Source organism: Fonsecaea nubica, assembly GCF_001646965.1.
Source record: "Fonsecaea nubica strain CBS 269.64 chromosome Unknown Scaff72, whole genome shotgun sequence".
NCBI classification, from domain to species: Eukaryota; Fungi; Ascomycota; class Eurotiomycetes; order Chaetothyriales; family Herpotrichiellaceae; genus Fonsecaea; species Fonsecaea nubica.
Genome location: NW_019173745.1, coordinates 94187 through 114968, shown reverse-complemented (window position 1 = coordinate 114968; position 20782 = coordinate 94187). Strand labels below are relative to the sequence as shown.

Below are 20782 nucleotides of genomic sequence, written 5' to 3'. Positions count from 1 at the left end.
ATCACCCTGTTTCCCGATCGGGGGTGAGGCGCGAGCAGTTCGACCAAACCTTGGCAATTTCTCCGCATGCGCACGAGGTTTGTCTGGCTGTGACGGCTGTGTGGCAGTCTGGCTTCTGTCTGAAACAGCTTTGCATGGTTGCGGATGCAGGGTCAAATGGTGGTAATGGGTTAGAGCACAATTTCTATCTTTTTGAGGAAAAATTACAGACTGATGTTGAGGACCAAAACCAGCCCTCGAGTTTCTGTGGTCCAATCGTCTAAGAAGGCATTGCCTCCCCTTTCTTCCGTGAGGTGTACGCGGACGTAGTAGCAACATACGCACGCACAGCTTGCACGCTTCCTGTTGCATATTCTGAGCACAATAGCCAGCTGCCAAAGTCGTGTGAGCCGCCCGGCCCCTTCATTTCAACCCTCCCAGTTCATTTCGTAAGGCTCAAGACATGATGGACCTCATGGTAGAGCACACATTCCCAGTCAGACCTGAAGAGGTCCCCGAATTTTTTTGTTTTTTGTAAAACGCTCAGCTCATACTCATCCCTTGTTGTAGGGTTGTCAACCAGCGAACCGCCAGCCCAGCCCATTTTGCTGACCTGCATGCAAAAAGCCCGTTGCTTTTTCGTGACAAGATATCTTTGCTCCTGCGCTAAGATACCCATGTAGACACATGATGACTGGAATGCTACCCGTAGGGGTTTCTCGTCGCATGTTGGAGTGGTCACCAACCGAAACATGCATGCAATGATGGACATGTCAACGCACAAAATCCTCCTCGGCGTCATGTCGTTACAAATTTTGGCAGAGCCTCAAATCAATCAAGTCGTGCCATCATCTCGTCTTTTGTCATGGGAGTAAAGTTGTCCAAATCTAGACCTCGAGATGCAAGAAGAGTTCGCGCATGCGGTGGGACCAGCTTATTGTTGAGGTGAGGTGCAATCGAAAGCTCTGTTTGACCAATTAGTCTCATACAAAACAATCAAGGGGAAAATCCTGGTTGGTCACGAACCGTGCCGAGAGAAATCAAAGAGTGGTGGAAGGTCTCGTGAAGCACCACCAGCATGGCGTGAATCAGGAAGACGAGTATTTGGATCTCGCAATTCGTCAAAGAATGGCTGACACATCGCATCGATGGCCGACAATCGTTGCGTTGGCGTGTATTCCAACAGAGCCGAAATCAATTCGATGGCATCGGGAGACGCTTTTCGGAAGACTTTGTTGAAAGGATGGGGCTTGATTTGAGGGAACTTGTGCTCCATGTAGTTTGGATTCATGGTGCGAATCTGATCTCGGGTGGGTGTGCCGAGCACTTTGATGATCTCAACAAGTTGATCGATGCCCGACTCGCCGGGAAACAAGGGTTGACCCAACATCAACTCTGCCATGACACAGCCAGTGGACCAGACATCTGCTTTTAGTCAGTATACCGGTTTTGTACATCCACAACGATCCGAGACATTTACGCACCGATCTTGGTTGTGTAGTTCGTTGCGCCGAAGATCAGCTCCGGGGCACGGTAATATCGAGAGCAAATGTATGAGACGTTGGGCTCATTTTCCACCAAGATCTTTGCACTGCCAAAATCGCACAGCTTGAGCACTCCAGTCGTCGGGTCGAGCAAGAGATTCTGGGGCTTGATATCTCGATGGCATATCCCTTGAGAATGAATGTAGGCCAACGAACGGAACAGCTGATAGATGTAGAGTTTGACTTCCAAGATGGGCATGGTGGTCTTCATCTTGTTGAAGAATCGAGAGGCTCTGTAGACGGTTTCGGGGACGTACTCGAGGACCAAGTTGAGGTAGACTTCATCCTTCTGTTATCAAAAGTTGTATTAGAATTCGCAGTCAAACGTCAAAGTGCAGTTATGGGAGCAACCCTCGTACCCTTTCACCGTTGGAATAATAGAAGGCCTTCAACTCGACGATGTTGGGGTGTCGGACGATCCGCATTATCTGCAGCTCTCGATTCTGGCGTCCGTTAGTACTTGGACTACAACGCAGGGACGGGGGAACGTGTGTTTACCTTGAACCGCTTGTCTTGAAGCACCCGTTTGATCGCAGCATCCTCTCCGCTGGGCGACAACTTCGTCTGAAAGACTACACCAAACGAACCATTGCCAACAATCTTGCACTGGGTATATTGCATCTCTCTTGTTTCACCGGTGAGGCCATCCTGCACCTTTTCACGCACCACTTCTGCAAGAATGTGTCAGCGCACGTGCTTCGAGAAGGTTGCTACGTTTGTGATTTTGTCAAGTAACACAAGGAGACGTACCACCCATGCGCAAACCAGAGAACACTCCACCAGGCCTTGCTTGTGACATAGTCGAGCACTAAGGGTGTCTGGAATCCACCTTGGCGACGGGGTCGTGGATGTGGAAGGACAGCAAACTCAGCCCTAAGAGGAGAGGCGCAAAGAGGGAGCGGCGTAGAGGAGGCGAAAGAGAGCAAAAGGAATGTCGGACAGCGCCTGGATTCGAAGTAGGTCAAAGCGGTAATGACCACAGTGGCAGACGTTATCGAGTTCTCGAGAGGAAGAGATGGTTCGAGGTGGATGAAGACGAGGGATAGGTATGCGATGCAGGTGAGGAGGAGGAGGGAGGAGAGTTGGGTTGGGTTTGACAGACGAAGCGCTAATTTCCCCACTTTGCGTAGTTGGTGAGGCTTTCGAAATGAGGTGTGGAAACTCGCGCCGCTATGATGAAACCGGGGTTGCTGGAGATGTTTGGTTAGACCAGCTGATCAAGAAGGGAGTGAGATGGAAGCATCTCTACCGTAGGATATCGAGAGAAAGGAGGGTTACCTCCGTGGAGAGGGTTGAGCGTACGCAGCGTTGGGTTAAGGATGGGAAAATAGGGCGTCTTGGGAGGAGGAAAATAGGTGGGTTGAAAAGGACGAAATGGATGGATTTAGGTCAAGGACGGGGAAGTTGAAGTTCGAAGGGGGCGGGAGAAGGGCTTTCAAAGATCAGGGAACTTTTGCAGTCTTGCAGTTTCGGTGATTTCAGTTTTGGGTCAGTCAGAAATGAGGTCGAGGGAAGGGGAGGAAAGTGCAGCGCAGGAGACGACGCAGGGAATAATAATAATAAGAATCCGTTAACTGGTTAAGTTCAAGTTCACCAGCGGTTCACAAGTCAAGGACTCAGGATGCCCACGGTCGCCGTACCTAGCAGTTTGGATTATTACTTGGGGCAGCTTAGCGCATCTAACTTAAGGTGCAGGTGCCGCGTGAGTTTAGATGCAGGCGCAGTGCCAGGAAGACCTACGAGTAGACGAGTTAGAGACCTAGAGGGGCCTAGAGGGGCAGGCAGCCAGAGGCACCAGCGGAGGGGGGGCCAATTATTCATCCAACCCTCCATTCACTCACGCATGCAACATGCACAAACTATTATTGCTGGTGAAAGCTGCGTTGTCAACCATCCTCGTTAAATCTTGAACTCCTGTTCCAAGCCTCAGAGGTGAGGTCACTGTCATATTCTCCCCTGACTCAATGGCTCAATGGCTCAATTCGTATCGGAACAATCAGATTCAACAGAGATCACCCCTCCACGAATACAAGTTACATACGTCCCCATCATCCGCAAAGAACTTTTTCCGTCACATGTCCGATGATGCTGACCACGAGGGACCCTCTCCTCTTTCCGCCTTTATTTCCTTGGCCACTGACTGGGGTCGAAAGGGTCAAGAGTTCGAACGGATCATAGCCAGTGGGAACCAGAGCACGACGACACAAAGACGCACTGAGGTTGGGAGGAAATAGGCGAGACCCAGAGCGGGCATCAGAACCCAGAAAAAGCCATTGACAGTCAATAAAGGCACGAGGAAAAAAGTGGTCGCAGGTCAGATGATGCCCTTGTCAAAGGCCCTGCCACCACCCTACCGCCAGCTATACTGCATCATGGCTCCATTACGCTGGGATCCATCTCCGTTTAACCTCTACTAACTGGGGGCCCATTCACCTCGCACCAAATCGCCTGTTAGGCTCGCCCGCAAGGAATCCAGATCCACTCGACTCCCCCCGGGCTGCCGTCGACTTGCCCCTCCAGCTAAGCTCCAAGTTATTGTTTGCGAGCAAGCCACCCCCCGGCCCTGGACCTGAGAGCAGCATTGACCAGCCACACATACCCAGCTTCTTGTGAAAGGCCAAGTGCTGTCAGTAACCATTCTCAAACAGCTTGCCACGGAAGTTGGGCAAAAACACGCCCCCCTCTCTCGACCTCTCTCCACGTGCTCTTACAGGTTGTCTGGTCACTCCCCTCCGGCGACACGGCCAATGAATCACCGTTCTCGCCTGTTGATCCATGACTTTGTTGGTCTCACCACCCGTCCTCGCCGGCGCCTACCTTCTTGCGGCCCAGATTCTCTCTCTTCAGGGTGACACAACATGGTTTTTTTCATGCTAGTTCGGTGTTACCGCGCCCTGCATCGAATGCACGATCAAAGCCACGGCTCTTCTTGCCGTCCTGCCAGATCCCACAAATTGACCACCTGCAATTCATCGTACTCATAGAGAAGCTCGAGGGAGACCTGACAGAGCAGCAGGCATGGCACGGGCCAGGTAATCTACCAGGCTTGCGGACAACATGGGTGCAACGGCTCGCACTCGACAGACCTGTCCTATCAGCATGGTTGATCCCGGGCCAAGGACTAATTTGCTACGGGCACACATGCCAAAACGTCATTCAGCATACGCTTAGAGCATTCCGGAACTTTAAAGGGAAAAAAGGGGACCTTGCCTTCCAGGACCAAGTGCGGTATTCAAGCCAGCAATGCGAGACTGGAACCGATCTTTTCGTCCATGGAGACAGGAGCCCATACCACCGTCTTTGACTTTTTGGGGAATATGGAAAATTGTTCCTCATGCTTTGTGTCAATTCCCAGAAAATCCAAAACAACCCAATGTCCTTGGTCGGCGCGAATAACTGTCGCTAGCAAAGGAGATCAGAAGCACCATGACCCCATGGCGCGGGAATGTGGTGGCCGCGCGAGGGAACAAAAATGTCTGGTGAGATTAAACAATAATATCAGCGCGCTCGCTCAGGTCCGAGCCTTGCCACCACCACGATGGGCTGTTCAAGGTCAACTCTGAAACCACCAACAGGCACCTGGCGCAAGATCAGCATTCGAAACAAAAGCACGAGACAGTCAAAAAACTTTCGATGCGAGCCAAAGAATACAAGGAGAGCAGTCGGGCTGACCAAGGCGTACCATGAAAATCTACCCACTCACATGCTCAGCCGCATTTACCATCCAGCATCCCCCCCTTTTCCTATTGCAAGACGGGAAAGGTTGGTGTTGCACACATGATCCCTTTGTCGATCTGGGATCCGGACAGACTAATCATGACACCAGCTCCTGACTCTCTGCGTCCACTTACCCACGGATGATGTGCATGAACAAAATTGCTTTGCCTCTACGCAGCTAACAGGCCTGCTGTGCTACGAGGCCACTATCACCAAGATTTGATCGTATCCATTCGAACCAAACCAATACAGCAGGAAGGCTGAACAGCTCAAGAGCTTTACCGCCATGCCTCGTACTCGTTACAGGATTCTTCTTCGAAGGGTTGAATCGTTTTTCGGTCACACTTACCCGTCTCACGACTCACAAGTGCCCTTCGTGCACCTCAGCTGTCACCCGCAGCTCGCCTCACTCTCTTCACCCTTGCAGATTCGTCTAAACTTAATGCGGGTAAACATGAGGTTGTACCGACATCCGTGTGGTTCGTCCGTTCAACCTTTGCAGATTCAATTCCGTCTACGAGTAAACCCCCTCGAACTTCGTTCAGCCTGAGTGGACCACCATTGAATGGGGTACTAGTACCTCGTACCTTGTTCTTCCTTCCTACGATTATACAAGGCTATCGAATGTCAAACGTGCCCAACAGGGTTCAACAGCTCGGATGATAGGACCCTAAGTCCCCCAAGAAAGATGTCGCATCTCTTCAGCTTTGACCCAGAGTTCCCAACCGCTTTTGTTCTAGCCCAGGCATACGAGTCACTCATCTCCCCCGATGCATCATCACTCACATCCCTGCCCTCCTATTCAAGTCGAGCATGAACTGCAGCAAGAATTGTTGAAGACTACTGAGGCAAGGGGCGTCATCCACACCAGTGGGAACATACAGTCCTCCCTACTATGGTTAGCGCAACATGCACGAGCGCAATTGTGGACGAGGCAGACGTCGGCCCTGTTCTGGCCAGCCAATGCATGCAACCTCGTCTACCGCGTACACTTGAATGCGTCAGTCATTCGCCGTTCCCACACAGCTGCATCAACCAACTACCGCGTGAGTTGGACTTCGGAAAAGGATGACTCCATCCTCCATCAAGGGTCAAAATATGTGGACGGCCCGCTTGTCCCTTCTGGACTCGCCCAATACAGGGATCCTTTACCCGGGTCTGTCCCATCCCTTGTTTCCACCTCCCACCTTCTTTCCCAAAACACCAAAACAATTCACGTCAATGTATTGGCATTACTCTAGATTGGCGTGAATTATTCAGACAACATGCCCTCGCATTTTACGGCTCGGACACAAGCCTGTCCTGCACGAATACCTGAAGGGTGTGCTGGTACCAGGGGTCAGACTACCACCCCCGGTATCGCATCCATCAGGCTGTGTCGAAGACGCCTCACGGATGACAATCGTCTCGCTAAGCCGTCCTGCCTTGTCGGAGGTGAGAAAGGCGGTCTGTATATATCTCCTTCCCTCCCCTTCCGTTCCTTGATTCGTCTGGCTGCTGCTGTCATCTTCTGCTTTGAGCGCTGGTGCTGTCCAGCCTGGGACAGAGGCTGCATTTGGCTACCAGCTGAATCGAGAATTTCTCCCCCAGATTCCCTTTGCCTGGAATCAGTCTCCCTCTGTTTCTCGCGACGACGGGTTACCAGAACTTGCGGGACTCCAAACCCCGCGGCAAGGATGTTATCGAGACAGGCATCAAACTACAGGCACCAAGGTAAGGCTGGGCACTGACGGCAGAAGTCGAAGGCAAAATGCACGGTCAAGGAGAGTCATCGAACCGCTGTTGGCCACACCTGTAGAAGCCTATGGAAGTGATTAACATCTGCCAATGTACAAACAGGCGGGTTTTGGGTTATTGGGCAGGGGCTACTTTTTAAAGCAGTCAAAAACTCCAGCATCTGGTTTTATTGATACAGGGCCCCCTTTTTCTTCTATTATGCAGTATCGATAGATGTCGTGGTCGAATCTCATGCGGCGAGGGTGGCCATCCTAGACCAAACACGTCTCGCCCACCAACTTCGTCATGGTCTTTCTGCCCGTACATACAGATACATAGAGAAAAGTGAACAGGTAGAACACTCCTCTTTTGTCCCTTGAACAATGGAGGAGGATCACGACCTCGTAGAGTGACCGGCCGCAGACAAGGTCTGGTGGTTGTGGAGAGTTCTTGGATGTGCCTCCGTGAGCTGCTCACTGCGCCAATGTATGAGACCCATTTTGTGCTCCGGCATTGTCAAGGGCACGTGTGCTTGAGAGTGAAGAGGAGAGGTAGTAAAACATCGTCGAAGGTTGTTGAAGTTATACCACGCGCATGCGCTAAATTGGCGGTGGGATTGCGTTCTGGTTCTCTGGGCGCTCCATGACCTCTTGCAGTTCTTCTGGAGCACCTTCCAGTGAGACAGCCACACCTAGCTTGTGGGTGTTCTGAAAGAACATCAGCATGGGTCTTGCAAGGGATTGGGGATTGGCTCATGGAATATTGGTTCAAACTCACCTTCCACTGGTCGATCTCTGCGGCAAAGGTCAATGTTACCGGAGGTGCAACACGCCTCTCCAGTACCACACCAAACTTGCCAGTGCTGTCGACTTGCGCGCGGTAGACCGAGTTAGTGAAACTGTATTTGAGGCCCACGGTTGTCGTTCCTTCTCGTCGCGGTCCCCCAAACATGCCGGCTCCGAAACCAGGGGCAAATTGTAGTTGGCAATCAACACCTGCCTCGACCTTGTCGGTCAACCGTCTCCAGTATGTAGCTCCCAACGAGCCTTGGCTCAGCCATTGTGCGCTAGCAATCCAGTCGGTGCTCTTGTATCTTGCGCAGTATGACAACGCAGTCTCAGGCTTGCTGTTCAAGGCGGGTCGTTGCCATACACCCTCAAGTCCCAGTGCAAGCTTTGGTGTGATTGATTGCAGGTAGCTTCCAATGAAAATACCCGTGACACCGCCTTCCATGATTGATGGACTGAGGGCCTTGACTGACGCCGAAAAGTCGCTACCCGTATACTCGTTCTCGATTTGTACCATGGTCTGGGATTGTCGCGGATCAATGGAAGTCTGCGTCTTGGTGACGAATCGTGGAGACCATCTAAGGTTTCCCCAGGCCGTCAAAGACCGGTCGCTCGAGTAAGCAGCTTGCATGAAAACCTATTGAAACCGGTAAGTCGAGGTTCATGGTTCATTATCGTCAGCCGAATGGCAAAGGAAGACTTACATCAGAGTTGCCATACAACGCCATTAGTTGCCAGGGCGGTAGAGCTTGGGAGCCCATGGCGAAGCCATGTTGTAGGCGAAACAGAGGGTTTATGCTGAAGACCTTTTGCAAGTCACAGCGCAAGCCGGAGAACATGAAGTTAGACAGGAGAACATCCTTTTGGACTTCGCGCGAGATATTGTCGACTGTTCCGGGATTCTCAAGGCCTAACAACTTCCTCCTAGCCGAAAGACCGGAGTAAGAGTCTGCAATGGTTGCGGCGATGGCATTGTCTGTCAGGAACGACAAGACAGATGTCGATGATGATTTCTCCTCGACCACGACCGCCATCTTTCAGGATCGAAGTGCAGCACCTCGGCACGCACTAGCAACCGTCTGATTTTGCGAAAACCAGGAGGGAGAGGACGGGAATATCGATCAGGTTATGGAGGAAGGGGAGGAGGAAGATTGTGAAGGGCAGAAGATGCTCTCGTGACTGCGCTGATCTGGTGTCTGTTGGAGCTTCGACTTTTGCAGGCGCAGGGAAATCTATGAAGAATTGGCCTGTAACTCCGTACTAGGCAAGTCCACCGCAGGCAACCCGTGCCAAGGGAAGTCATCAGCCAATGGGAAAGCGGCGTCGCGAGGACTTCAGATTAGCTGCTGCTTTAATCTGTTCAGCCAATGAGAGGCAATGTGGAGAAAGCTATCGTCGGACGGCAACAACCTCGGACCTCCACGCCATATTTCTTCTTGCCTTATCACCGACCCGGTTTGCTTTCGTTGCGCAGTTCCATGGACAGTCATTCATTCATCCTTTTCGAAACGGCTTATTAGATCGGACATCGACATTCATGAAAGTATCTGGCTTGTATCTGACTATGGATGTGTAGAAACAACGAGAAGGCATTCCGCGTTTCCAGCTGGCAGGTTGTCAAGGAACACACCCGATCTGGGACCGAGCATTAAACGAGATCAGAGACATCCGCAGGACCGTGCGCGACTCTTCATAACTCAGACCTGGCTTTTGTGACTTATCATCCTACTTGGGACTCTTTAGCGAGCCCTCACTGTTCATCATGGATACTCTGTTAACCGCCGAATCGGCGGTCAATTCACCTCGCTACCGACGCAAGTCGAGCACATTTGTCGACGCAATACATGATCTCCCAGAAAAGAGCGAACTCGCTCCCGCCCAGCTCTACAGCACCGAGTCCGGACGACTGTTCCATGCTGGTCGGATTGCCATTACTACAGTAGGGCTGCCGGCTCGCGGCAAGACTCACATCTCGGTGGCACTGGCTCGCTATTTACGATGGCTGGGTGTTAAAACCCGGATCTTTCACCTGGGAGACTATCGCAGAGCTATTGTAGGTCAAGGAAAGGATGTCCCAGATGATTATTTCTTCGTCAACGCATCGGCGTCGTCGGTGCTGCTGAGGCAGAAGATCCTCAAGAAGTGCAGAGAGGATATTTACCACTTCCTCAACCATGAAAACGGTCAGATTGCCATCTATGACGCAGTCAACCCCCTGTCTGCTGGTCGCAGGTCACTGGCCAAAGAATTCGCGAAACACAATATCAAGTGTCTGTTTATTGAGTCAAGCTGCGACGACCAGCGCATCATCGAAGAGAACGTCCGCAGTGTCAAAATTTCCTCACCCGACTACATAGGTTGGCCCGAGGCCGAAGCAGTCAAACATTATCTGAACCGAGTAACTGCAAAGATTCCGCACTTCGAGACCATGGAGGAGCCGGACCTCGACTGGATCAAGATGATCAACGCGGGGGAGAGACTAGTGGTCAATAACACGAGCTTCGGTTACTTGTCACATCGGATTGTGTTCTATCTGTTGAACCTCCACATCAAATCTCGACATACCTATTTTGCTCGTGCGGGCACCACCTTGGAAGAGGAATCCTTCAAAGCTGATGCGCGGCTTTCACCCCAGGGTAAGGATTACGCCAAGAAAATGAGTGAGACGTTGCTCAAGCATCGAGAAGAGGAGAGACGGGCCTTGATTGAGAAGGGAGGGATTGACACACCGCTGAAACCACTCATCGTTTGGACTTCTACGAGACGCAGGACAGTGGAAACTGCAGCATACCTACAAGACAAAGGGTTCAAAGTGAGGCAAAGGTCCCAGATGAGCCAGCTTAACCCTGGCGTGTGCGAAAAGAAATCAGAGCGTAGGATTCGCCAGGAATATCCGGAAGAGGTGGTGAAGCACGATCTGGACCCATACCACCACAGATTCCCTAGAGCAGAGGTGAGGGACGATTTGGTCTCGATGCACTGGGTTGCGCTGACAATAACAGTCTTACCACGATGTTGCAGTTCGGCTGGAGCCCATCATTCTTGAGTTGGAAAGGGAGCAGAACGACCTTCTCATCATTGCACACGAAAGCGTCCTCCGTGTGCTTTACGGGTATCTGATGGCATGTAATGCTCCAGACATACCCTTCCTCTCGTTCCCACGAGACGAGATAATCGAGGTGATTTCTGAACACTAGAATCTTGAAACCAACACTGATATCCGTGCAGATTATCCCCGCCAGTTACAACAATGAAGCAAAGCGGATAAAAATTGCGAACCTTCCACCCGAGATCATTCCTGCCTCGCCGGAAGGCATCAAGGCGCCCGCGCCACCCAGCGGATTCGCCACCCCGATCCCAGGCCTGGGCAGTGGCCTCGCTAGTCCGAGGACTGGGAGAAGTACTCCAGAACCAGCCTCTGGGTACAAGACACCAGAAGACTCTGAGAATCTCTCGGTGAGGATGCACGATGTGGTGTGATGTGGTGGGGACTGCCACGAGACGATTCGGAGCGGAAGCTGCGAGAGTTGTGCGGCCATGTGTTCGACGTAAGGTATCATCTATGCGATATGACATAAGTTCAACAGTGTGGGCTGTTGTATAGTGATCGGGTCCACTGGTCAGCCTCCGTGGAGGGTAGAAACGAAGAGTATAGTATCTTTGTTGGCGAGTTCGTATTTGTCCTCGCCCTCGAGTTCCCAATCAGAGTCATTGATCAAGACGAGAATCCCTGGTCGACTTCCAGTGGGCCGTATCAGCGCTGTGGTTCCAGTATCGACGGGACTCTCACACATACACATTGCCGTCGAGGACAAACAGCTCTTTTCTCGAGTCTTTCATCAGATTACTGCAAAGGTACTTGACCAGGTATCCGACAGTAGGGGGTTTCCCGTCATCAGCGTCTTTGGCAAGCGACAAGGAGTGTTTTGACACATTATCAAAGAGCATCTCTAGGCCACCACTTGGGCTCCATCAGTGAGCGATCAACAAGGGGGGGGGAAGCTCGACCCACGTGAACTCGACTGTGATATCGATGGTTTCGGACATTCTGTGACGACGAGATGTACAGATGCGATGCTTGTTAGAAGGGCTGCGAATGAGGATATCCTGGACTCTGGATAATGGATACTGAGTGACTGGAGAACAGCGCAGCGACTTGGATTTTCCGAATCGCCAGGGCCGTTTGGCGGAATATAGATTTTCCGGGGATTAGCAAGCTAGTCCCTATTTTGACGTTAGGGACGTTTCTCATCACGTGGCAGACATTGGCGTCGTCAGGTTCGGGATCCGATTTTAGACTCGAAGCATCTCATTTTAATTACTTGGTACTTCTCGGCACCCGTACTCGCTTATGGCTTTTTCAAACGTCAAGGCATGCGTGGGCATGTAAACTGCCTTCCTGGTCATTGGGAACAAGGTCTCTTCCTTCGTCTGCTGTTAAACATCGCGAGATCGCCACCATATGATGTACCATCCGTTCTCTCATTCCATCCGCTGCACTGTCAATGGAGTATAAGCCAATTTCATCCGGCCTAAGGCACCGAGCTGTTCGTTCGAGTAGGCTCCAACAGCTGTACGCTTGGAAGAGATTCAGAACAACCAAAGTAATTGGAGCAAGAGCCAACCCGCAGGAACCTGAACCTTTGGTTAGAAGATGCATATCCCTCGGAAGAAGTACTCACATTTTGTCTGGAAGAAGCCCCACTTGCCACGGGGATTGAGGTTGTTGCAGTACTTGAGGTAAGTGAAGACAGTGTGTGAGTAGCCACAGGGATAGACGTGGTAGGGGCTGGGGCTGGCGGCTCCGTGATGCTGATGGTTGCTGTTGCGCTCCTCACATCCCCGACCCGAGTGCAGAGCCCCGCCGCCGCCTGATATACGGAAAGACCGCTTGGATCCGCAGTGGATGCGTAGGTAATGCATGCGCTCTGGAGCTGGTCGAATGGGCCTGGGTTATAGGCTGAGCCGGAGTAACAGAGGCAACTGGCTTGATCACCATCATCCAAGGAAGTGAAACCAGAAGTCGCAGCAGCACATGACTCAATTAAGGAAAAGACCTGCAAACAACTGGCCGAGTACGAGTCGACGGGCATTGATGCTGTGCCTGTGATTGACCCCGTCCCGGCTCTTGAAGAAGTGTTATCGTCGGTGGTCGTCGTGGTAGCAAACAACAGCGACGAGAAGCAATCGGCCGCCGTGGTTTGATCGCAACATGAGATGAACGCGCTACCTCCTAGGGAAGCACAGGAGGCGCAGAAGTTGCCGACGCAGGCTATGTGACAGTCAGTCCCCGAGGGGTGTCTTTGCAAAGGAGTGACATGATGCACTCACAGCTCACGATAGGGGGGCATGTGGCCGCATAGTTCGTGCAGGACGAATACAACGCTGAATACGAAAGGTCCGATGTGGTCTGCACATCTTGTCGGGCATGGAAGACATTCGCATGGGCGACAACAACACCTGCAAGGCTGCTCAAAACAGCGCTCGACTTGAGAGCAAAAGCCATGGTTAGATTTGCAAGAGAAGCCGCGGCGAGAGTTTGGTCACATCCAAGATCAGGCTGAAACACGCGCGACACAGCGAGACGGTTCCAAGATTTATACTCGAACTCGGCACTTTTGTTCCACGCGAGGGCAGACTATCGCAAAGGGCCAGAACCACATCGGGTGCAGATTCGCGCAACCCCTTGACACCCATGAAAAACTGTACTCACAGAGACAGACGGCGTGGCCGACTAGATTGGATCGCCTGCAAGCCGTGGCCAGATTGGTACTAATGGTAGGTTGTCACACGCCAATTAGCCTTGCCGAACACAAGGCTACGTCGCCGAATCGGTCGATTTTCTCGCTAAAAACAGCCCAGAACAAAGACTCAGCAAGCCACATTCGGTCCAGACACGGGAGGGACTTTTGACGGACTCTGGAATTTCCACGACAATACTGGTCAGTTTTATGCAGCCCTAACAGAGTTATGTCGGCAGTGCCTCCGTGGAATCATGCCGGCCACCTAGAAATACGATGCACTCGCCTTCTTCGCTAACGATTGTTTTCAGTCAGGCTCCTCTTCCTATCCAAACAATCCGAGGCTTACGGTCGACATGGCAAGGATTCTTCTCAATTATTCGAGCTCTGATGTTCGACTATTCTTCCGTATCTTCTTCGTTGTTGCATTTATCCTCATTAACCTTCTGGGGACCAAATGTCTGGCCGCCCGCGCGAAACTCAGACTCCTCCAGCGGCGGACGGTTCCACTGCCGTACATGACTTCTTGGCTTGGAAGCTTCGACTCTTTGTATGCTTTGCGTGTGGTCAAGACACTGCCAGGCGGATGGCTGAGCTTGCTGATGATCTTTGCTTACCTCTTGAACCTGAGCTCGGATTTTACTTCAGCTCTCATCAAGTCGGTACCTGTCCACGACCGTTGTCAGTTCGGCACCGGTCTAGTGGTCTCGAGTGCCCTCATTGAACTGGTGCCGTGGAATGGTGCGCCGTATACGGTCGTATCCCAAGCGCAAACGACGAGTCTGATCAACGACGGCCTGAAAGGAGTCTACAAAAAGGCAAATCGAGACATTAACTTCAGTGCCGATGCCAATGACTTGCTTGGCGGATGGCACTGCGACAGGAATTCGCTTGAGCTGGATTATCCCTGGGACGTATCGGTCAACGACATAGTGACCAGTCTACAGCAACATGATCTCCTGTACGACACTCCGTATGCCGTCTCCGCCTCGATCGGAAACATATCCCACTTAGTGGTGCTTGATACGTCTGTTGGAGAGAATGTTGGCACAGTCTTCGACGTACGGTTCTCGGTCGATATCACTCCATATGGTAACGTGACGAAGCACATGCAAAGTTACCAATGCACTCTAGATGATACCTACGGTTACCTACAACCAATCCAGGAAATGATACATTCCCATGACACTCTCAAGAACTGGGCCGAAATGTTCCAAGGCTCGGTATACGAGGGCACGGGCACGCCTGCATCCAACAACACTGGAGGGATCCTGGAACAGACTCTCAACTCAATGACCATGGTTGCAGGGGGCGACAACTACCTCCTCAACACCGCGCACTCATCAGAAACACAAGGGTGCCTGACGCAACGCACGCACATCCTATGGGAACTCCTCATGCTCTCCGGCCTTACACTGCTTCTCTTAGCTTTCCTGCTCTTATTTTGGCTCGGAATGGTCATCAGGTTGAAAGTCCTGAGCGGTCGCATGAATGTCGAAGACGCAAGGTGGATCCAAGAGAATACTCCGACCGGAAATTTCGAGTGGATGGCACAGGCTGTGAGGGAATCTCACCGACCACGCGCCGTACAAGTCAAGACGGCAGACCTGAAGCATTGGCATTTTGGAGGGAGCTCGGAGGGAGCTGGCGGCCTTTGGATCACCCACAAGGCAACTCATTCAAAGATCGCCGAGGAAACAATCTCGTTGCGACCAAGTTCGGCACTTTAGGGGAGCTCTGGACTATTCCGGTGGGAAGGCAGAAGCAGACATATTTGCAAGACAAGCCCCAATACCGAACCTCTGTTAGATATTATTGAGAGATGCACTGCCACAGTACTAGCCGACCGAAAACGGAGCCACCCATGATAGCCGCTACCCCTGATCGTACCGAACTGGACCCTCCCATCGCGGAATGGGCCATGTTCGGCATAAAAAGCGGCCAGGCCTTGTCACTTATTAGCTGGCGGCAACGACCCAAAGCGGGAATGCGTCGCGAGTAATGAATTGTTTGCTTACTCGACGTCGACGATGCTCCTCCCCTTGCATTTACCGGCCCAATCGCCTTGTCCCGTTTCTCTTTGCACTGGCGAGCATAAAACACTCGAGAGAGGCTGATTTCGAAAGGAATACCTGAACGGGCGCTATTCTCCTCTTTTTATTTCCCCATCTTGCACAGCCTCCCACAAGCGCGCGTGCTGTGACTTGGGACCTGGGCTTGCAGGACGGGACTTGATGCGGTGTAAGGCATACTTCCTGACGGGGCACAGGGGTTTGGTTCAGCTGTTATCAGTGGCTTGTCGCCGAATCGCTGGCTGTTTGGGGGGAGTAGTTCGGCGGTGGTGTCGTTCCTTCAGATGGCCCGGTTTATGGATGGAATTGTGTCTCAGGACAGGCAGAAGGGGAAACACTCTCCTCTTAAAGAGATCTGTCGACGCCGAGAACCATGGAGCTCGTCTTTGATTCTGGATAATAGACATTGAACAAAAAGCTTGTCTCTTTGCCGATCTACCGACCGACTACACCTTCCCACCTCCCTGACTCTCGAAGCACAGGTTGTCCTTCTACAATGCCATCGTCGAAATGTCTCCGTAAGTGCTGATCGACCCGTCTCTCGTCAATTGTGCAAATTTGGCTGAAAAACGAACGCTTCTTTAGCCCTCGATGACCCTTCGAACCTGTGGCCATACTGCCCCTCCGCCGCTGCAGCATTGATCCTCGCGATCCTCTTCCTGGGCACCACCGTCGTCCACACATACCAGGCTATTCGCCACCGACAACTCTTTTGTCTTGTCGTCGTCATCGGTGCCTTTATGGAGACGGCAGCCTTTGCCTTCCGGTTCCTGTCGGCCAAACATCCCACCCAGAAAGGAGCGTATGATGCGTCTTTCCTCCTGAACCTTCTGGCCCCGATCTTTGTCAACGCCTTTGACTACATGATCATCTCGCGGCTGGTCCGGTGTTTTCTGCGCAAGACCAAGGTCTTTGGGCTGGGGGGCAACATCATGGGAAAGATCTTTGTCTGTTGTGATATAATGTCTGGAGCTTTCCTGATTGCGAGATCGATTGCCCCTCGCTGACGTTGCAATGCAGATCATTCATAATCCAGATCGGTGGCGGCCTTTTGACCCTGAGCAAGACACCAAACTCGGCCAAGACGGGGATTCACATTGTGACGTTTGGGGTGGTGTTTCAAGAGGCACTGATCGTCTTCTTCTTTGCTCTGACCGTGCGACTGACGCGGAAGCTTGACTGGGTCATGCCTCGCGGCCAGACGTCCAAGGAAGCCAAAATGCGAGTCTATGCCGTGCAGATCTCCTTGCTCTTGATCACCGTATGTATTCGTCAAATGCTCTCTGGAAAATTTGTCTGGTTTGGAGACTGAGATTCCTGCACAGTACCGCATCGTCTACCGCATCGTCGAGTTCTCTTCCGGCGAAGGCAGCAGCCTGAACACGTACATCAACAACCACGAGTGGTGCGAGTATGTCTTTGACGGCATACCGATGGTCTTTGCCTTGGTGGTCATGAATGTGTGGCATCCGGGGAAAGTGCTTTCGACTGGAAATGACGATGGATTTGCGGTGCCCTTGAACGAATACTGAGCGGATTTCCGTCATTTCTCTGTGTCGGAGTTGGCTGGCATTGCGAATTGCGGTTCTCAACATCGGACACCTGTGCGGGTATCTTTTCGAGGCGCAAGGTGGGACCAAAACGGGCAGGAGTTTCTCGCTCATCTTTCAATGGATTGACAAGGAACTGGTATGGCCATGTGGTTGAGTTCTCAAGGTCGCAGAATGGGGAGAACTTATCCGTGACTGGTGAGGACGTTTCTACAGAATAGGAAAGTCTCGTTGCTCGTCTGTGACAGGGTTCCATCCATCTGTATGTGTTGTATACCAAGGCTCTATGTGTATTTTGTATAGATGTAAATATCGGGCTCCATACCAGGAATAAGGTTAAGCTAAAAGGCTTATACTATTATAGCGCATCTTGACATAAGAGATATCAATATGTAGCGCTACGCTAGTAGCTTGGCGGCCGCAACCACTAGCAAGAAACAGAAATTTTACTTGGGTTCGTACATATCGCCTAGTCCACTGCAATTGCAAAGAAATATCAACTAGATTGACAGGGGCGCATGAGGCGCACAGAGGAAGTTACTCTATGTCCCAGCTCGGCTCGCAGGGCTAAACTCCTGTCCTCATTGGTCGCATCAAACGGCCTCAATTTTCCCGCTCACTCACTCCCTCCAGTTTTATTTCTCTGGGTGTAATGTCTCCTCCTCTCGTTCAAGACGAGTACCTCAGCGCCGGCGGGAACAGACACAGCGCAGCGGCCGACTGGTCCGCCAGCTCGGGCACCCTCGCCTTCGGAGCCGACCAGAATGTGGGTGTGTGGTCGCCGCAGAATGACTCTGGCCACGGCATATCCGCCCTGCTCTCCGGGCACACGGGGAAGGTGACGGCGGTGAGATTTCTGGCTCCCGACCAAGACGGCTCGCCTGAACTGTTGGTCTCTGGTAGTGCAAATGGAGAAATCGCCGTGTGGAGACAGGAGGCCAGTGACCGGAAGTGGAGGTGTCTGGTGAAGACGGCAGCGCATGAAGGCGCCGTCAACACCATCGCCTCCTTGGGTCGGGGCAGCGTCCTGGCGACCGGAGGGGCCGACGCGAAAGTAAAGCTCTGGAAAGTTCGGGACACCGAAATCAAAGCCTCGGCCACGCTGTCCCTCAAACCGAGATTCATCGCCTTGGCTCTCGCAGTCCGTACTTTTCCATCCACGTCTCCTCCTGACCACGCCTACTTGGTCGTGGGAGGCACTCGGAATGATATCCAAGTGTACGCCATTGAGGGCCTGTCAGCCGCCCCGAAGTTCCATCTCCACGCCACTCTCACCGGACACGAAGCTTGGGTGCGATCTCTGGCACTGACACAGACTCCCGACGGCGATATCCTGCTGGCTTCTGCAAGCCAGGACAAATATGTCCGTCTTTGGCGCTTTCAGCTAGGAGGAAGCAGCGCGACAAAACCACTCGCCGGGCAGAACGGGGTCGCGGTCGCAAACAGGACCTTGTCGGCAAAGATCCAGACCGTGTCTGCCGGAGAACACAAATATTCTATCACGTTCGAGGCATTACTTCTGGGCCACGAAGATTGGATCTACTCAGCCGCGTGGAGTCCTACCGGTACCCAACTCCTGACCGCATCGGCCGACGGATCTCTTTCTATATGGGAGCCAGACCCGTCGTCGGGGATATGGATCAGCATGTCTCGTCTGGGAGAGATCAGTGTGGCAAAGGGCGCCACGACTGCGACCGGCTCTGCTGGCGGCTTCTGGACAGGACTTTGGGGACCTGATGGCAAGACTGTCACTTGTCTCGGCCGCACAGGCAGCTGGCGACTGTGGCAGTACGACGAGGCATCACAGTTCTGGACGCAAAGGTTCGGCGTCAGTGGACACACCAACTCCGTCAACGGGATCTGCTGGTCCCCCGACGGAACCTACCTGCTCTCCACCAGTTCCGATCAGACCACCAGGTTGCATGCGGAGTGGAAGAGAGGGGAGAAACGGAGCTGGCACGAGTTCTCGCGGCCTCAGATCCACGGGTACGACCTGAACTGCATCGCGAGCACGACCCCGTATCAGTTCTCTTCAGGTGCGGATGAAAAGCTGTTGCGCGTGTTCAACGAACCAAAAGATATCGCAAACATGCTCCATCGACTATGTCAGATCCCGTTGCCTCCGGAAGTAGGCCAAATGCCGGACACCGCGGCGATCCCTGTGCTGGGTCTCTCGAACAAGGCCATGGACGACAGCGAGGAAACCGGCGATGGCGCTGAGAACGAGACGACTGATCCAAACGCCATGTCGAACGGGGCAGGGTCTTCCCTGCTCGAGATCCAAGAACCACCCACGGAAGACCTGCTGGCGCGGCACACCCTGTGGCCCGAGCACGAGAAACTGTACGGCCACGGCTCAGAAATCTCCGAGGCAGCGACACCCCCAGACGGCAGTGTCCTCGCCACCGCGTGCAGAGCGAGCTCCCTTGACCACGCCGTGATCCGCCTCTACGACACACAGGACTGGAACGAGATCAAGCCGCCTCTGTCGGCGCACTCGCTCACCGTCACGAGACTTGCCTTCTCACCACAGAACCCAGAGTATCTGCTCAGTGTGGGACGGGATCGACAATGGGCCGTATTCAAGCGGGCGGACGGGACCTCAAAGAGCTGGGCCCGCGTCGCCATCAACGCCAAAGCACATTCGCGGATGATTCTGGACGCCACATGGCTCGTGGGCGGCACGAAAACTCCAAGTTTTGCCACCGCCGGCCGCGACAAACTCGTCAAGGTGTGGTCAAGAGCTGCCGACCAGGAGGACGAGACAAACTTTTCAATGCGCTCCTCGATCGCGCGAAAAGGCCCCGTCACCGCTATTGCTGCCACATCTACCGTCTGTGCTGACGGCCCGCGCGGAGTCCTCGCGGTGGGCGAAGACGACGGCACCATTTCACTACATAGAATCGACGTGGACGGCGACCTGGGGTTGTTGCACACGGTCGAGGTTCCCAGACACCTCTGTCCGTCAAAGACGGTGAACCGGCTGGCGTGGCAGCCTAGAGGACTCGACGGTGATGGTCAGAGTCACCAATTGTTAGCCGTGGCTTCGGCTGATGGCTCAGTACGTATTCTGAGCATAGACGTCGTGGGCATGGGCAGATGAGCTATTCACCATCTAGAAGATGCCTTGCATGTTTCATTGTTTTGTGATCAGCTGAGCGCCGCTTCGCTTGCACATTGTGCCCCCATGGAGCAACACGTCGACGTGGAGCATGCTTGTCCGCAGGAATAGGAGCTGTTCTGATGACCTGGCATGGCGGGCACATTGACCACGCGCCTTTGGAGAGCAGACGAGGGGATTCATCCCACACAGCTTCACCACGTTTAGCCGTACATACCAGGGCCCGGATATAGCCATTGACGACTACATCGCAGGGCGAAGGCGCTTGACACGAACCAAAGTGCGGAAGCACGAGACTCGACGATGCTTCTCAGCCTTACGCCTTGTCCAAGGACTGGTTTTCTCCGCCCGACCTTCCCCTGTTTCGTATTCATGTCCAACGAAACAACCCTACCTCGTACCACGAGTAAGACTGAGGAGACTGAGGAGAACGACTGGCCCAGAAGGGTCTTGCCTGTCTGTCCTTTTCTCATCCACTCATTCAGCCTCCATTCTCCACGAAACCCCTGGAATTTGACCTGACCTGACCTGACCTGGCTTGCCTAGCTGGGACG

The 20782-nt window shown here is 52.9% G+C and overlaps 6 protein-coding genes across 6 annotated transcripts; 4 read left to right on the top strand and 2 right to left on the bottom strand.

Moving 5' to 3' along the window:
• Nucleotides 1–810: 810 nt before the first annotated feature.
• On the bottom strand, nt 811–2322 carry AYO20_08741 (hypothetical protein; the record flags this gene model as incomplete). Its single annotated transcript, XM_022647017.1, has 6 exons — nt 811–944; nt 1006–1404; nt 1464–1812; nt 1883–1966; nt 2022–2194; nt 2274–2322. 6 exons carry the CDS (start codon nt 2320–2322, stop codon nt 811–813), a joined length of 1188 nt encoding a protein of 395 aa, XP_022497033.1.
• A 5233-nt stretch (nt 2323–7555) lies between these two features.
• Nucleotides 7556–8778, bottom strand: AYO20_08740 (hypothetical protein; the record flags this gene model as incomplete). The annotated part of the gene is made up of 3 exons (XM_022647016.1): nt 7556–7663; nt 7734–8381; nt 8449–8778. The coding sequence occupies 3 exons, from the start codon at nt 8776–8778 to the stop codon at nt 7556–7558; spliced, it is 1086 nt and encodes a 361-aa protein (XP_022497032.1).
• A 728-nt stretch (nt 8779–9506) lies between these two features.
• On the top strand, nt 9507–11224 carry AYO20_08739 (hypothetical protein; the record flags this gene model as incomplete). The annotated part of the gene is made up of 3 exons (XM_022647015.1): nt 9507–10697; nt 10747–10923; nt 10973–11224. 3 exons carry the CDS (start codon nt 9507–9509, stop codon nt 11222–11224), a joined length of 1620 nt encoding a protein of 539 aa, XP_022497031.1.
• A 2617-nt stretch (nt 11225–13841) lies between these two features.
• On the top strand, nt 13842–15215 carry AYO20_08738 (hypothetical protein; the record flags this gene model as incomplete). Its single annotated transcript, XM_022647014.1, has 1 exon — nt 13842–15215. The coding sequence occupies one exon, from the start codon at nt 13842–13844 to the stop codon at nt 15213–15215; it is 1374 nt and encodes a 457-aa protein (XP_022497030.1).
• Nucleotides 15216–16053: 838 nt separating this feature from the next.
• On the top strand, nt 16054–17089 carry AYO20_08737 (hypothetical protein; the record flags this gene model as incomplete). Its single annotated transcript, XM_022647013.1, has 4 exons — nt 16054–16075; nt 16143–16521; nt 16578–16818; nt 16883–17089. 4 exons carry the CDS (start codon nt 16054–16056, stop codon nt 17087–17089), a joined length of 849 nt encoding a protein of 282 aa, XP_022497029.1.
• A 670-nt stretch (nt 17090–17759) lies between these two features.
• On the top strand, nt 17760–20210 carry AYO20_08736 (hypothetical protein; the record flags this gene model as incomplete). Its single annotated transcript, XM_022647012.1, has 1 exon — nt 17760–20210. One exon carries the CDS (start codon nt 17760–17762, stop codon nt 20208–20210), a length of 2451 nt encoding a protein of 816 aa, XP_022497028.1.
• Nucleotides 20211–20782: the final 572 nt, after the last annotated feature.